The sequence below is a fragment of the Olea europaea genome, unplaced genomic scaffold, assembly GCF_002742605.1.
Source record: "Olea europaea var. sylvestris unplaced genomic scaffold, O_europaea_v1 scaffold707, whole genome shotgun sequence".
Classification (NCBI taxonomy): domain Eukaryota; kingdom Viridiplantae; phylum Streptophyta; class Magnoliopsida; order Lamiales; family Oleaceae; genus Olea; species Olea europaea.
This window is the reverse complement of record NW_019265467.1, coordinates 527331-544134: the sequence shown is the minus strand read 5'-3', so window position 1 is coordinate 544134 and position 16804 is coordinate 527331. Positions and strand designations below refer to the sequence as shown.

Here is a 16804-nt window from a genome sequence, read left to right as displayed (position 1 = left end):
AAAAAAAAGGAACAAAAGATAGGTGAGATGCAAACAAAAGGATCTAGAAGTTTTGAGGTGTAAAAATTGGAAAATGGTTTATGAGAAATAGGTCTTTCTAGAGATCACTCATTTGCTTGTATCCCCAAATGATATTGTGTGGTTTTGGAGTTATCTGTCTTGTGTTCTAACCCAAATTTTTATACTTGGCAGTAAAAAGCTTTAAAAAGGATAAACAAACAAGCACTGTGGTAAAAGATGTCCAGCAATGGTGTTTCCCGAACACTGCGCATGTTTGCTACAGCTGCTGTTGCATTCTTTGGTGGAACTTTTGCTCTTGGTTTCTTAACCTCTTCCATTTCAGGACGTCTCACTCTACATAAAAGGGTAATTTATGAATGCATGGGTGCCAAATTTTGTAAATCAACTTTGATTGCATTAGGTATTCAAAATATGATGATTGATGAGGTTTTTATTCAGTTTCTATTCCTCTGTCCAATAAATTCACATAGATTATGCATTGCAACTCATGGGGTCAAATTTTGATTTGCTATGTTTCTTTCGTTAGAAATATCATTAACTCTGTGTCTTTTTGCAGAAAAAGTATGGCAGACTATGTGGGGCTTGTAAAGGGATAGGTTATTACCCTTGCAAACTGTGTAAAACTAATGGCATAATAGAGTGGTCTCCTCTTTATGATCCCGTGTTTATAAATCCATGTGTTTGCCCAACCTGTGATGGATTTAGGTAAGTGATCTTCATTTCAGCCCTTTTCCTTTTGTTGTCCATAACGTTCCTGTTTAATAGTTGAAGTGGTTGTGAAACTGATGTTCTCATTTGCTTCGATTGAAGGGTACAACGCTGTCTCAACTGCTTGGGTTTTGGTTTTGTATGACAACCAAGTTCAGGTGGCATGTGAATTGATTTTTTCCCAATTTTTTTTTTGGTAAAGTTTTCTATCTCAAGTGTAATATTATTCAATATTAATTTGGGATACATTGTGTGTGCAATCTACTGTAACCTTGAATTATCAGGTGATACTTAAATATTGTGCTTGCCAATCTAGAGATTTTTTAAGCACTTAATATGATTCGATTTCTTTGGCTATTGGGAATACCTTGTTAGTAAGACTTCATGAATCAGGCATAAGCCTTAAGGCGCTTTAAAACGTTGGCCTCAATTTGAAACTAGAAAGATAAAATCGATTTCTAAAGTTGCAATTAATAGATTGGCAAAGTAGCAAATAACATAACAAGAACCTTCTTCCACTACTAGAAAATTTTTCAAAACAAATAAAACAAATTTTGCTTGTTCTGAGCTTAATAGAAAAAACATAAAACTCGAGTAAAGAAACACAAGAAAGGAGATGAGAGGAAAATGTAGAAGAGAGCAGTCTAGTTATGTGTCACAACCCATCGTCTGTTGCTGAAAACACATAGAGAGGTAGTAAATTTGATGAAGAACAAATGTGAATTCATTTATATATATTTTTTCTTCAACATGCCTGTCACGTGCAAGTAAGATTCAATATTTTCAAAATAAAAATTCGGATTCATAGAAGTTTTATAAAGAGTTAGCAATAAGATTTTAACCTTGGACCTTGTCTTATTTGTTTCCATGTTAAACTATTTCGTGTAAAAGATTGAAATTTTAGAGGGAAGACACATTTGTTTATTTTTATTTTATTTTCAACCAGTCCTTGGCTAGATGAATGGAGGAAGATCATCCTACAATGCATGAGATAAAATTGTATTGGCAAATTAAGCATTTTAAGGAGTACAGTTGGGGATAGCATGATATTGAAGAAACTCTTTGCCTGCATTTTGTTAATCAATAGTTATTGACATGCTGCAGAACCTCCACACCACGAAGAGAGTGATCACTTTGAAATTGCAAAGTTGCAGCTGGAACTTTTTGATGTGAAGTAATACTGGAATACTTTCTAGGCAGGTAGGTAATGACTAATGAGAACTTTGAAGAGGTGGAAAACTGATAAATTTTGCAAGGAATTAGAAGTTCTGTTCAACCATTTGAATAAGATGAAGAAGAAACTTTGTATTTCAAGCACCAGGAGGGAGATGAAAAGTTTGAAGCATGGATAAAATGGAGACCTTTTAGCAGACGGAAGACGAGAAATATATAGCAGAAGGCTTCAAGAAAAATCCAGAGCAAGTTTTCCTCTGCCATGGTGGCTAGAATTTGACAGAAATCTCAATGATTCGAGCGTAGTATTTTTCACTTGATTGAACAGCTCGTTTCAACAATGAAGATCCCTTCATTTACTGATGAAAGTTGCAATTCAACTCTCTTGTGCAAGGAACTGTTCTGTGGATATCAAAATGAGTTAAAAGATTTTTGTATTTTCACTTGCGATTTTCCTACTTAACTGTTATAAAATTACGTGCAATTTTCCTACTCCCAGTTGGTTTGGAATTCCAAATTGTGCTTAATTTTGGTTGTATTTAGACTGGTTACAAACTGCCTTTTCTTTGTAGTGCTGCATCTGTTCAATGGTATGTTTCAGGATAAAAAATTAGCATTACAGGGGGTGTATTTATTCTTGTTGCTTATGATCATAACAATGTAACCCCTCTCAAATGGTATCAAGAAAATTGACTGAAAAACATCTCATAATTTAACAGGCATGATAATGATGGAACTTTTTTAAATTGCCATTCTACTATTATTGGTTTCTTCCCACCAGGAAGATGATAACAGGCACACTCAATTTTTCTCCGGCCCGAGGGGCTTGTCTATGCGTAGTACATGATTGATACATGGTATTAGATATTTCTAGAATGGACGAGATTTAACCAGCATATGGAAAGTACTGCACCACCTCCGGTATGTCCACTTTATTAGCTCCATAATTTCCAGTTATGATCCTTTAACCAGCCTAAAAAGCATGTTTATAGTTCAATCTCAACAATGTGAACTTTCTGATCTTCAGGAGGCATATCGTGCAAATTCAAGGTCAACAACCCGCACGCTGAATCATATTCAGACTTGACCGGTGATGATCCCACTGTGCACTTTCTGGGCCTAGTTGAAGAGTAAGCTCCAAATTGCCCACAGCCTTTAACATCCATGGAGACGATGGCCACAGCCCTCGTGCTCAAGTTCTCCTCTCCGGCTCCAGAAACTTGAGTCCCAGCCTTGACTTCATAATTGAGCTCTTCTATTGCGCCACCAGCATTGAACATGTCAATGAGGCCCAAGGGTGCAAAGCTGAAACCGGGCACCAATTCTTTAATTGGACTAATAGTGAAGATCTCGTGCTCGAGGACCTTGAGTGACACCGGTATGGCAACATTGTATTGCAGAGTGACAAGGTTACGACTCTGGTAGGAGTATATAGCCACAATACCATTCCAGCTGAAGTCCAGGACGACTTCAGAAATCAGATGTACATCACTTCCTCTAATATTGCCTGTTATTGGTTCAGACTGAGTTTGGTGGAATGTGTTCTTCCTCTCAACACAGTTCCATGCTGCACCTTGGCAGTTGTATACTCCAAGTACTCCAGTATACTTGTTGATGTTCCATATCTTCAACAGGCTGAAATAAAACCAGAGTTAGTAAGATTTTAGTGGGATTTTGAACGAAGTTTGGCTGCTTGGGCCCTTGAATTGGAAGTCTATTGCACAGAGTATTAAGACAATCTTGACGTTAAATGAGATTTTAGCTTCATTCTTTTTTGATGATGAGTTTTATGAAGTTCTCCTTACTGAACAACAATGTTAAATTAAGAAAGTCTACCTAACACTGTCACGAGAAGGATCAGAGAACAGGCAATCCTTGGTAGGTCGACCAGGTAACCGAGCTCGAAGAATTGAACCATCCGGTAGAACTAGCTTCTTCAGAAGATCAAAATTGTGTTTCCCAGGTGCATCACTGTTGCAAAGATTGTGTGTTAGTTAACTGTATGTTTAAGAAATACAATAATTGATCAAGAAGAATCAATAACTTTACAAAAACTATGTTAGTTTACTATGTGTTCAAGAAATGCAAGAATTGATTCTGAAGATAGCACAAATAAAACTATTGTACATTTGATACGTTAGACAAAATAAGATTCTACAAAATAACTAATAAATTTTATGATGTGTCTCTCTGTGTGATATTCGATTCTGTCTAGTCTTTATTTCAATTTTGTCCAGTTCAACGTAACAAAAACTTCTCGAAGATATCTTACCTAACATAGACAGGTCCACCGCTTATTGCCCTTGCAGATCCATGGTACTCAGCTGCCGGGTGGAGTGAATGGAACATGTCCCAATCAGTTAGCATTATGTCTCCAAGGAACACACTGTTGTATGCAACTGCAGCAATGTGAATTGTATGGGAAACAGGATCCCGTGGGTAGAAATCATCCGACGCTCTCACAATAGCTGCTTGTTTTGAGCTGGTTTGTTTTAGAGCGTTAGATCAAAACACACGGTAATAACTTATTTTTAACTTTGACCACTACTTTAGAGTTTTAAAGCCTAGCCAAACATGTATAAGAAAAACATACCAATAAAGGGATTCAAGATTGTGACTCATGCAAGAAATGCAGCCATTATCAGGAAAATTCCCAGCAACAGAAGTATCAAGTGCCTGATGATATTGCTTTGTTAATTCAACTCTACCCCCAAGTCCTGCCCCTAGTGTTTCCAGTATGCATTGTGCATCTACTTTTACTCCATCAACCCCAGCAGAGGCTAAATAACTATGCAATTCATTGTAAAATTTCTGCACATTTTTGGGATTCACTAATCCCAATCCTTGCATTGCAATTGCATCAGTTTTCCACCCTGGTTCATTCTCTAGAACTCCCTTGCACAGCTTTGGATACTGCATTTTTGATCCGTATTCCTCCATTTCTTTCACGCCGGGATGGACGCCGCCCCAGTAGCCGGTTATCGCGTGCCATACGTAGACATATTTGAGTCCGTGCTTGTGTTTCGCAATGTTGACTAAGTTCTTGATTCCCTCTGTTGGGTCGTTTTTGTTTTGGAATTTCGAGTTTTCTTTGATTCCGGTTAGTCTTAGAAGGGGTCGTTGTTGTTGTTCATTGTTTTCGTAATCGCCTGCGACCGATTGCCAGCCATCATCGATGATGATGAACTTTGGAGGGGTCCCGCCTGCAGTGAGACTTTCGAGGCCAGCCTCAACCCCCTCTTGAGTCACCTCTTGGTAGAAAGCATCCCATGTGCACCACCCGAAATAATCCACAAATCCGGGCAACTTTTTCTCGTGCCTAAGCCTAAATGTCCCGAGATGCAATTTGATGGCTGTCATCGCATCGTATATCATGACGTATGGATCAGTACCTGAATTAATGTAAACTGAATGAGCGAATGTCGACCCTACAGTGTCGATATCCCCACTCTCTAAACACAATTCAAGCTCATCATGAACATTCCCCTGAAGACAAGCTTTGAATGGTCCCTCAACCAAAGGCAAAAACACTGTGTAAACAACGTTGTTATCCTCATTTCCAATAACATCTGACTCTAAATTTGATTCATCTTTTGTTTCCATCAACAAGAACTGAGTTTCCAGGGGAACGTCTCGGCCCTTGTCCCCCATTTTCTGGGCCATCCACCACAATTTGAACCTGAAGCAAGCCAAGAATCGTACCTCGAGCAGCGTCCCAAGAGACACCACGTGGCAGCTGTTATCGTGGTCGAACTCGGCCCCCAAGAACATGCCCTCCACCGGCCCGGCCGAGGCTCCAGAGGTGGCTATCACATTGTCCGGCACGTTTGTCAATATGGTCCGGTCCTTAACCACCAGTTTCCCGTCCACAATTCGTACAATTGGCTTGATTGTCATGGCTTCTTCAATGCGGTAATCTTTTCTTCTCGGCAAAATCAGAAGATGACACAAAATGAATCAGATAACAAATAAAAACAGCTTAAAATCGCTTGAGCACTCTCTCTTATTGACCATTTCGATTTAACAAGTCTGTCATTTTGAAATATGGGTCGTCATGAACGTCAATTCTAAAAACGAATGGACTGTAACTACTCTGGTTGCATCTCATATCATATTGCCAAATTAACTTAACTCGGGAACTTATAACCACTTGATCGGCTTCATCTTACGAGCCAGTTGAAGAAAGACGAGTTCTCTTTCCATGAAGAACGGTAGAACTTTTTCTTGCTCGGGTTAGTCACTAGTCACTTCATGGTGATATGTATAGTTTATTGTTTTGAAACTGAGCATTGTTAAAAAATAATAACAATAACAATTTAGAAATATACGTACCTTTGAAGAAGAACCAACTGGATTTGCCCAGATTTTACAAGAACAAAGAATGTCAAGTGAAAACTGAATGTGGGAGAAGGCTTGAGAGAAGGACCTATTTATAGCACAAAATATCAGGTTTCGATGTCTTGGTTAGTATATGGTCACCTTGTCCATTGTAATATCAAGTAAAATTTTGATAGTTCATATTTAAAGGTGTCCTAGCAGGAGAGTCTGAATTAATTTTTATGGTGTCACGTGAAGAATGTAAATAAGTAATAGACCTTGTCTTCATTTAAAAATTGTGAATCACGGTATCAAACATTGTTAGTTCTTTATAAATTCTTTCGTGCATAAGTTTTTTAGAACGAATTGAGCCACCACAAATAGAGTTGTTATTTCTTAACACAATACGACCAATCCAACAACATTATGCAAACTATCGATAATTTAGGAGATTGTTCAAGCTCTTGTTTGATTTCGCTAAAAATCAGATTTTTAGTAAAAAATTAATGAAATTTATGTTTAAAAAGTTGATGAAAGTTATGGATCAAATCAGATTTTAACTCTTTTTTTACAATTTTTTTTTTAATTAGACCAAACAGGGCAAAGTATAATAGGACTATTAGACATATAAAACGTAAAAAATCTTGTTTGTCTTCCGTTAAAACCAAATTTTGGGGAAAAAATGTATTTTGGAATAGTGTTTTTTTGAAGAATATGTGGTTAAAAAAGAGTGAAATTTTTTTAATTTACATATAATATTTTTTATTGAAAATTATGTTGTTAAAAAGAAAAGAGAGACCAACAAGACTAAATATTTTTATTTTTCAATCAAATATTATGAACGTGTAAATTAGTACATGATAAAACTGAGGATGGGAGAGATGGCGCTGATCCTGACAAATCTAAAAATGACACGGAGACAATTTGATTGCGTAGGCCACGTGTGATGTAATCATTGGATAAGGAATGGTGGGTTGTACCTGTTTGTAGATATGTAATCTAGTCCGCCGTCTTATGGTTACACCTTACCCGCCGATCTACAGTACAAAAAAAGTTTAATGCCAAAATATCATTATTCATCATCAAATGATCAGTGAAATGGACCCTAAAGTTAGAACAATCATTGAAGTACACGTGGAATTTTATAAGGTGGTAATTCACCAACAATTGTCCAATTATTTAAAAATAATATCTTATTTGATTTGTCATGAGAATAAATTGACAAAAAAAAAAAATGTGAACTTTTGAGTCTAATTGTGTGAAAAATATTCGCCGTAACTTGGAATAAATGTAATTGAAGTTGGAAATTCGTGATACGTAGTGTGTGAAAGTAGTTATCTCACACGACATAAGCAGTAATAACTTGATAAATGATTAAACTGGTGACATATAATGAACAATGTTAAACACGAAAGTAATTTTAAATATTATTATTATGGAGCAAGATAACACGAGTGGCATACCGTCCGTCCGTCCAGTACTCAGGATCCCCAAGGGGCAGCCACCGCAATACACGGGTGGCAAATATAAATGATAGCAAATATAGCTAGGAGCTTGCATCTATACATGCACATGATAACACTACAAGTGCAATTTTCGATAATATAGACCATAAAACAGTTGTTAGCAATCTTGCCATTTAATACTTTTAGTGTGTGTTTGAGTCACAATATTTTGAAAGAATGTATTTTGGAATAGTAGATTGATGAAAAAGTGGAAAAGTTTTATATTCGCGTGTAATATTATTTTATTGAAGAATGTGTGGTTGAAATGATGTCACTGTTTAAAAATATATTTTTTTGAAAGAAAACGACTCAAACAAGGCCTTATAACTTTTTAATTATTCATTTCAAAAAAAAAAAAAAGAATTTTTCGTTGAACCAAATAAACTTTTACAATGTAAGTTGTGGAGAAGATTTTAGAAATATCCTTCTTTTCTCAAATTTGATTGGAGCATGAAGCTAAAATAATAGAAAATTGAAAGTTCATTATTGATGCAGCCCCCACGGACCACCACCCCAATTTTTGTGGCCATATTGCACGAGACAATTCAAAATCATATCAATTAACAAAAATCATTCAACCTTGTGTTTGGCTTTTCTTGATTATTTAGCGTATACACAGGATTTTTTTGGGTCAAATTCATACAAAAAGAAATACTTACACACTACAATGTGGTCAATAAATTGGAAATACGTTAACTTCACATCAACAAATTATCATCATTCACCACAACATGGTTATCGATTTTGAAATGTAGTCGAAAAGTAGTGGTTGATTCCAATACGTGATTTCGACTTTTTATAAATAATTGGGCGTCATATTTCAATGTTTATTTCGTATGATTTTAACTTTAAGTAAATAATTGCATGTCGTACTATGATATTTGTTATGCGAGGAAAAAACGTCTCAAACATCTTTGCCCTTCTCTTGACGTGTGGTTGATGTAATTTACAATATGAAACCTTACCTTAATGAAGAGAATCCTCACAATGCAAGTCCATCTAAATTTTATCATCTTTTTGCTAAATCAGTTATGTTACAATCTTGTTACGTGCATTTAACGAACTATATTAACGACTTATCATGAATATCTTTACTTTACTTAACTTGCAAATTTATGGTCGTAAAAGAGTCTTTTCGAGCATATTTAGCTAAACTTAAATTAAAGTACATAAGTTACTTTTACGTAATTTTTTTCTCAAACGTATTTGAATAATTTATTTTATTATTAGCATGAGTAACCTAGGACTTATTTGGCATAGTTTTTGTGACTTGTGAGTATTTATTTTGTCAACAAAGTTTTCTAGAAGAATTTTACTAAAAACATGTTGACTGTTTAGTTAGCAATTCAAAAATTTATGAACATTATTTCAATTGTTTGACATCAAATAATTATATTTTTGGTTATATTTAATTGAGCAAAATCTCTCTCTCTCTCTCTCTATATATATATGTGTGTGTGTATAATAATTTATATAGTATATTTTAACCCATCAACACATTGGAACACACACGCACGCACATACCTAAGACGATAAACAATAATTTTATGGTAAAACATGTCATAAACATTTTAAGAAGACATTTTAAATCGAACAAATTACTCTAACATTTCGTCGATATATGTGCAGGATAGTTTAAATAATTTTATATTTTACTAGATTAATAAGAATAATTGAGTTCGATGATGTCGTATTAAAATTATGTATCGGCATATACAACTCAATCAATAGTGAAGCATAGCAGCAATGTTACTTTGGACTGCTTAGTCGAATGACTTCACAATGGGTGCATCGGTTGTGTCACAAAGTGTAGCTAGTTGGAGCAAGATGCCACCTCCACATCACATGCCTCTTAAGGAAATCTATCTGTAGACGGTCTCCTTTCGCAAACCATAACATCAATAGCCCACGCCGATGCAAATATTTTTCTCCCTATGAGAAGATTCCAACACTCAGTTGTTTCCAACATTCGCCCGACCCTCAAAACATCATCTCCTATAAGACTCGAGAATTTTCTAGAGGAAAGATTGAAAGTTCATCATCTTTATTATTAAGAAAACCCCTAAACATCCCGATCAATTTAAAAGATTCATTAAATATATACTAACTTGAGCTTATCGTGTAAGCTGAATTTATAGAGCTTTTGTGCTTGAAAAACCCTCCCAAACACACTTACTCCAACTTTTACCAATGAAAAGTTATTTGACTATTTAAGTACAAATTTCCCTTGTTTAGCTCTATTTTATTAAAATTTAATTTTCTCCAACCTCATTCTTAATGACATGACATATTTACTCAATAAAATAATTTTGTATATTAATTTAAATTTTTTTATAATTTTTATCTACACATTAAGCCCCCGTTTCATCCTCATTAAATTTCATTCCATTATTCTCTCTCCTATTTTCAACCCCACAATCTTTCATAAAATAATATTATACGTAAATGAAAAAAAAAATTCTTCTTTTTAAACTATTTATTTTTCAAAAAAAATTTATTTCATTTATTTTTATTTTCAGAAAATAGGGGTCAAACGGGCTAAAGGATCAAGTTTCACAAAACCTATTCTCCAAAAAAAGAAATATCTACGATACTGGGCATAACTTACGTACTTCCAGACAACCAAAAGGAACACGGTTGGGAATCTTGTGCTGTACTGATGGCAACAACTTGACAGATGTTGTAGGGCACGTGTGTGTTGAATCCCAATGTTTCAGCGAAAAAATTTGGTGCATATTTGTCCATTCCCATGCAGTGAAATGTGGTGCATTTGCAACTTTGTTGACTTTTTCTTGTCCAAGTCAGTTTATTTTTAATCCCTCGTAAAATAATTTTATACGTAAATTTAAAACACTTTTCTATATTTTAATTGCATATTTTTAAAAAAATTATTATTACAAAATCTATTTTTCTACTAAGTGCCTATTTCACAATCGTTAATTAATTTTATGGTTTGCTATAATATTATTTTTAATCACATATTCATACAATAAAAATAATCTACACTTATACCAAAAACGTTTCCTTATTTTACAACCACATATTTTTCTAAAATTATTATTTAAAACTATTTTTTCTGCAATAATAATTATCAAATAGGCTCTAAGTAGGGATCAAACTAAGAGGAAATAGTGGCCTATGGCTACTCCACCCGGCCATTTTTTCAAAATGGCCTTTGACCAGATTTGTTAATAAAAAAAATGTAAACTAAATCCAAAGGGGCGAAAATACCCTCATTTGGAAAGAAGAGAAGAGGAAAATAGAGAGGAAAAAAAAAGGAGTCCAGACCTGGCCCACTTCGACCAAGACCGGACCCACGTTGAACAGTCGAAAATCACCATTTCTGGAATGTTAGATCTCTGTAAATAATTACTCTCCATTGTAATATGTGGAAGTTTGAATGTTTAGGGGTTTGAATATAAGTTAAATTCAATTTTTTATGGTTAAAATGGAAGAAAATGTTGAATTTGATATTAAAATGTTAAAAAAAGTGGAAAAAAATGAGACAGAGCTCGCCGAAAAATGGAGTTTTCCGACGAGCCAGTAGACACTGGATGGTCCGTTATGGACTACACGTGGTCCTTAACGGACCCAAACGTAGTGGTCCGTAACGGACGCTGGCCGTCCCGGATTTTTTTTTTGTATTAAAGGAACAATATTTGAATCTTATAATTTAAAAAAAAATAATTCTAATTTAATTCGTTTTTCATAATTTATTTTTCATTTTCAATTTTTTCTTCTTTTAATTTTTTTGCTCATTTAAGTATGTATTTTTTTCTTGAATTTAATTTATTTTTCATTAATTTAATTCAATTTATGTATTATTTAATTTTCATTTACTCTTTCTAATGTGCGAGGAAATGATTTTATTTCTTACGTACATGTAATTTGACTTGTTAAATTTTAAAATATAAAAAATGTTGATAATTTTTTATAAAATGTTTTTAACGTGTATTATTTTTACAGAATGGAGTACCACCTAGACAATTTCAATCGGTATGAGAAGGACTCGATGAGGAACATATAGCTATGCTCCGTCGATCATTCCTATGGTCCTTCTATTCGTTGAAGGACGTATATTTTGGAATAGTAAATTGATGGGAAATGTGTGATTGAAAAATAAGGAAAATTTTTTTATTTACGTGTAATATTATTTTAATAAAGAATATGTGGTTTAAAAGAAGAGAGAGAAAAATGTATTTTCAAAAAAATAGATACCAAACGTAGGCTTTATCACACGATCTACAATAATTAAAAGCAATTTTGCAAACCACGTGGCTTGGGGTCTGTTGAAACATCATCTCAATTGGTCCGAGTCCAATAAATTCAAAGGTAGGCAACTTATGTGGAAACACTATTTCATAACTCGACCCCTCAACTACATTCGTCTCACCTTTCACATAATCCTTCTCTTATCCTTCTTCTTGGGACAATCCCTAATAAAATGTCCAGACTTACCACAACTATAACATCGTCTACCACTAGACTTGTCCCGTCCCTTGCCCTTCATCTTACCACCTTCATCACTCGAGTCACTACTCGAATCACCACTATTTTGAGCTCTACCCAAATTTATTTTCAGCCTTCGTTTCCATCTCCTTACTCCTAAGCGAGTCTACGACAATCTCGAGAGTCAATGTATCCCTACCATACTTAATGACTTTTTTAACTTCCTTATATGATTCAAGCATAGAATTAAACAAGATTATAGCATTGTAGGTTTCAGATACGGCTTCTTCATAGTTAACAATATCTTGGACAAGTTTATTGAAAACATCTAAATTGTCATCAAGATCTTTTGAAAGATCCATTTTAAAATTGAAGAAACGTTCAAGAAGATAAAGTTTATTGAGAGTGGATTTAAGCAAATATAGATCTTTTAACTTTTTCGAAAGATCTTTTGTGATTTTCAGTTTTCCTACTTTTCTCAAAACAGCGTCAGACATATGTAAAATAATTGAGGTATAAACAAGCTCATCGGCTTCTTCTTTTTGTTCTTTTGAAAAATTAGCTGGAAAATTGCATTCAATGGCTTTTGAAACCTTTCGTTGAACTAAAATACCCTTCATTTTTTGTTGTCAGATTGAAAAATCACATTTTCCATTGAAAATACCAACTTCGAAATGTGAAGACATTTTTGAAATACGAAGCAACCAATTAGGCAGATAGATCACACAAAGTAATCCTACGACCACAATATACACCGTTCTAGATTTCCAAGGTTTCGTAAGACTCGCGGTCTTAGATCAAGGGAACGTTCGAATGGGTAAGGTCTAGGTATTCTAACGAAAGTAACAACACAGCGAAATTTACGATGCAAAAAAATAGGTATATCCAATCAAACGAAATTTCACGATAATTTTAGCACAAAGCACAATATGCTAATTTATCCAAAAATAAGTACTCAATCGCAACAATTAAGAGCAAGTAATCCTAATTTCTAGCACAAGCAATGACTGCCATGTAATGACAATCCCCAACCTATTGTCACCCCCACACGGTGACGCGCTACTGCTGAAATTAACGGGTTAAGTCAATTACCAGAGCGGACGTGTCTGAGTCAAGAATTGTGGGCTATTCGAAGGTTAACGGTCACATATTTTCTACGAATGATGAAAAAATATGGCGCAAACAGGGGCTAAGTGTGTGACAAAAAATGATTGGATAGAAGTATTGACTGTTTTTTTAAATAGTTTAATAGTAGAATGCTACGTGATATTCTGTTAAATCATCTTGTATCCAAGCATAAATGATTACTGGACTGTTAAAAAAAAGAGTTATTCCCCACGTACAGGGACTAACTCATAGATTTCTATCCTGTCCATCTATCTTCTAAGTTTTTGCCATCCTTGAATTATACTTCAACACGTGTACCTGTACCAATTCCTGTGTAAATAGTAATCAATTTTGTCCAATCATTTTTTACCACAGCTTAATTTGTATTCGAAGGTGTTAAAAAACCATATGGCAAAATAGCATTATTCTGCAATCCATACGCACATACACACGTATATATACACGTTTATATAACATTGATTTTCCCTTTTTTCTACCCCAGTCGCTACTCTTCGAGTGCGCAATGAGTAAACCCTCGAACTGACACAATAATTTACAAATCATGTTAGCCAGATACACTATAGTAAATAAGCTCGGTACGACAGACTCGACCAAGAAAGTGTTTGTATGGGAAATCAAACTCTCTGCTCACTTACCGTACCAACTCGACTACCCGCTAATTTTCCATTCTTAAAGGTTGAATCCCAACCTTGAGGGTCTCCACCACCCCGTCCCTACAGCTTTGTGAGGGAGGTGGAATGTGCTCCAGCACGTCAAAAAATAAGAGCTGCATGTACATTACGTCTACAAGGAGTCCAATTTTATATCTCAGCAATCGAACCCCCACATTATGATAGTCAGTAACGCCTGAGATAACCTCACTCTATGCGCCAATTTTCCGTTCTTGCATTTATGTCTTAGGGTTTAGGCGTAAACCTCGAGTGAGGTTTTGAAGTGAAAGAAGCTGAGGTTTTTCTTCATATTTAGTGCATTTTGGGGATAATTAAATCGATCTCTGCGTTAATGGATTCAACTTCTTCGTCATTGTCGATCGCCAGTGGCGATGCTTTGTTTTCGACGGCAGTGGTGGTATCGGAGGACGATGGTTCTCTGTCAATCGCTGCTGGGCTTGCTAAGGAGGCCGGCTTGCTCTTCCAAGTGAGGAAGTATGTGGACTGTCTAAGAGTCTTGAATCAGCTCTTGCAGAGGAAAGAGGACGACCCAAAGGTGGTTGATTAATCTTGAATTTATTGGTTTATAAGAATTTTGTTTTATGGTGATAAGTTTTGAGTTAAACTTATTTTTTGTTGAGTTTTATGTTTGTTCCGTTTCCTATTAGAATCTGAGTTGATTTTTTATGTATTGAATTTTAGGAAAATGCACGTGCAGGGTTTAACTGACGTGGATTTATGGGAAGAAACAGAAAACTGTTTAGCATTTATGTTCTCTTTCCAGAAATCGGAATTTTGAGGTTGCAATAGACTAATGTTATAAAGCCTTGAAATTTTAGTTGCATCAAGTCAGGTTATACTTTTTCTGCACCCCCCCTCCCATAAAAAAAAAAAAACAAAAACAAAAACAAAAAACAAAAAACCTTAAACCCATTTGGGGACATTTCTTAGAAGCGGTATTCTTCTCTAGTTCTCTCAGACTATGCTTCTACCTTGTTCTTTGTCGGGATTGTGTGGCAATGGCAATGGCTGAAACACAGTTTATCATTGGCATGAGGTTCGGAAGCAATGTGGTTGGTCACAGATTATTGAAATTATCAAAAACATGGCAGGCTTAAGGGATAGTTGTTGACATGAACAATAGTTACATCCCCTCCAGGTTTGAGAGATCTAACTTCTTTTATAGTAGAAATACCTATGATCAGAGTGGGAAACAATTATTTTATTCTTTGCTTGGGAAAACATAACGGAAAACAAAAATTGTCTGTCTTAAGCAAAAGTTTACGAGGCTGGCCAGTGTTTTTAAGCATATTCATTGCATTCTGGAATTTAGACTTTGAAGTTTCATTTCATATACATTTTTAAGTTCTCTTATGGTGAAAATAGAGCTAGGTTTTATTTTTATTTGGGGGCATGTGATACATCACAATGTTAGAAGCTCAGTACTTTTGGGAGGGAATAAGAAGATGAGTTGCTAATGTGCTGAAGGACGGATGTCAATCGGGCTCGCCAACTCAAGCCGCTTGTGGCTAGACCTGGGAAAAGTCCGAGCCGGCTCGGCTCGGACCGAGTCCCATTTAAGGCAGCCAGCTGTTGCCTTTAAAGGCAACAGCTTAATGTAAATAAATAAATAAATAAATAAAAAGGAGAGAGAGAGAAAAAAAGGGGCTGCCCGGCTCGGCTCGGAAAGGCCCGAGCCGAAAATTTTTTGGGCGAGCTTTTGCTCGGGCCCAAAAAAAGTTCGACCATTTTAACAGAGTCGAGCTCGAGCCTCAAGTTTCGGCTCCCGTGCTAACTCGACTCGGCTCGTTGACATCCCTTAGCACCTCCCAAAACAACTCAAAGCTTGATTGATTTCCAGTCCGACTTCTATTTTATAAGCAACATGAGCTTTTTAGTACAAGAAAATCTTAAAGTTGGCTTCCCATAATAGGAACAACCCAGCCAATAAATTGGGCCTGCAACAACACATACTGCCCTTATAACAGGGCATTAATTTTCTATTTATACCAAACAGGACATGGAATGGTGGGTTGCATTGGTTTCGGGAGGACCAATTGGACTGTTCAAAAGTGGTGTGAATGCTAGCCTACTCATTCACATTGCAGGTTTAGATTGGTTTGTTGAAGATGGATTCAATCACATCTAGTATTTTGGACTTCATGTTAGTGCTTTTGATGGAACTTGTCAAGTTTATGTTATATATTCAGATTTCCATATAAACACTCGGGTTCTCTATTAGTGAAATATTGTTGTGATTGTTTGTAAAAAAATCTTCTTTGGTTCTTAAAAATTTCTCATTTCTTTATGATACGATACACTTCTGACAAAAATAAAAAAGGAAAAGGAGAAGAAAGTCATAGGTCTATGTAATAAACAATTTGATTTCCTTTGGGCGTCACATGATCAGTTTGACTGGCTGTTGTCTAACTGCTGACATCTTGTTCTAGAATATAATATAGGTGTTGACATATAAAAATTCAGCCCAAATCGAATGACCCAAAGAATAAAGTCCAATTGGAGGATCCCCAAATCAGATAGCTCAAAGAACGAAGTCCAATCAAACAATTCAAGATGAAGGCTCAAATAGGGAGGCCCAAGAACGCGGTAACACCATCGCCCAAGTTTGCAAGTCGCCCAGAATCTGAGCGAATGGAGTGCCATGCAGTCGCCCAGAGTTGTTACTCTATTCTCACCCAAACCTTCGAGTCGCCCAAGGTCTTAGCAAACATAAAGTATTCTAGTTATCAAGAAGTGCAGTTATTAAAGCAGCCCTATCACGTTCCACGATTCAAGGAATTCAATCGAAAACGGTTGAATGACGAAGAGTAATGGCAGCAGTTAAAAAAGGCA

General features: G+C 35.6%; 2 protein-coding genes and 1 pseudogene across 7 annotated transcripts; 2 read left to right on the top strand and 1 right to left on the bottom strand.

Moving 5' to 3' along the window:
• The first annotated feature begins 172 nt into the window (after positions 1-172).
• LOC111390697 lies at positions 173-2394 on the top strand. Of its 3 annotated transcripts, none has more exons than XR_002701972.1 (4): positions 173-366; positions 578-726; positions 832-925; positions 1676-1817. XR_002701972.1 is itself a non-coding variant. In XM_023015777.1 (4 exons), the coding sequence occupies exons 1-3, from the start codon at positions 238-240 to the stop codon at positions 872-874; spliced, it is 321 nt and encodes a 106-aa protein (XP_022871545.1). In that variant the 5' UTR covers positions 173-237; the 3' UTR covers positions 875-887; positions 1834-2394. The 3 variants fall into 3 exon arrangements, 1 of the variants encoding a protein (XP_022871545.1); XM_023015777.1 differs by lacking the exon at positions 1676-1817 and adding an exon at positions 1834-2394 and having other exon boundaries at positions 832-887; XR_002701971.1 differs by lacking the exon at positions 1676-1817 and adding an exon at positions 1834-2394 and having other exon boundaries at positions 174-366.
• On the bottom strand, positions 1833-6380 carry LOC111390696 (probable galactinol--sucrose galactosyltransferase 6). 4 transcript variants are annotated; one of them, XM_023015773.1, is made up of 5 exons: positions 6235-6377; positions 4496-6149; positions 4175-4384; positions 3739-3873; positions 1833-3537 (listed from the first exon to the last, which is right to left on the bottom strand). In XM_023015773.1, the coding sequence occupies exons 2-5, from the start codon at positions 5797-5799 to the stop codon at positions 2889-2891; spliced, it is 2298 nt and encodes a 765-aa protein (XP_022871541.1). In that variant the 5' UTR covers positions 5800-6149; positions 6235-6377; the 3' UTR covers positions 1833-2888. The 4 variants fall into 4 exon arrangements, with proteins under 4 accessions (XP_022871541.1, XP_022871542.1, XP_022871543.1 ...); XM_023015774.1 differs by having other exon boundaries at positions 4496-5824; XM_023015775.1 differs by having other exon boundaries at positions 4496-5819.
• An 8590-nt stretch (positions 6381-14970) lies between these two features.
• LOC111390707 overlaps positions 14971-16804 on the top strand; it is a 20242-nt pseudogene continuing 18408 nt past the window's right edge.

Excerpts from the sequence above, each read along its gene's own strand:
- LOC111390697 (XM_023015777.1), top strand. The coding sequence starts at position 238 with ATGTCCAGCAATGGTGTTTCCCGAACACTGCGCATGTTTGCTACAGCT. Across the intron at positions 367-577 it reads GTCTCACTCTACATAAAAGG|AAAAAGTATGGCAGACTATG; the intron begins GTAATTTATGAA and ends GTCTTTTTGCAG. Across the intron at positions 727-831 it reads CCAACCTGTGATGGATTTAG|GGTACAACGCTGTCTCAACT; the intron begins GTAAGTGATCTT and ends CTTCGATTGAAG.
- LOC111390696 (XM_023015773.1), bottom strand. The coding sequence starts at position 5,799 with ATGACAATCAAGCCAATTGTACGAATTGTGGACGGGAAACTGGTGGTT. Across the intron at positions 4,385-4,495 it reads AATCTTGAATCCCTTTATTG|CTCAAAACAAGCAGCTATTG; the intron begins GTATGTTTTTCT and ends AAAACAAACCAG. Across the intron at positions 3,874-4,174 it reads GGTGGACCTGTCTATGTTAG|TGATGCACCTGGGAAACACA; the intron begins GTAAGATATCTT and ends TCTTTGCAACAG.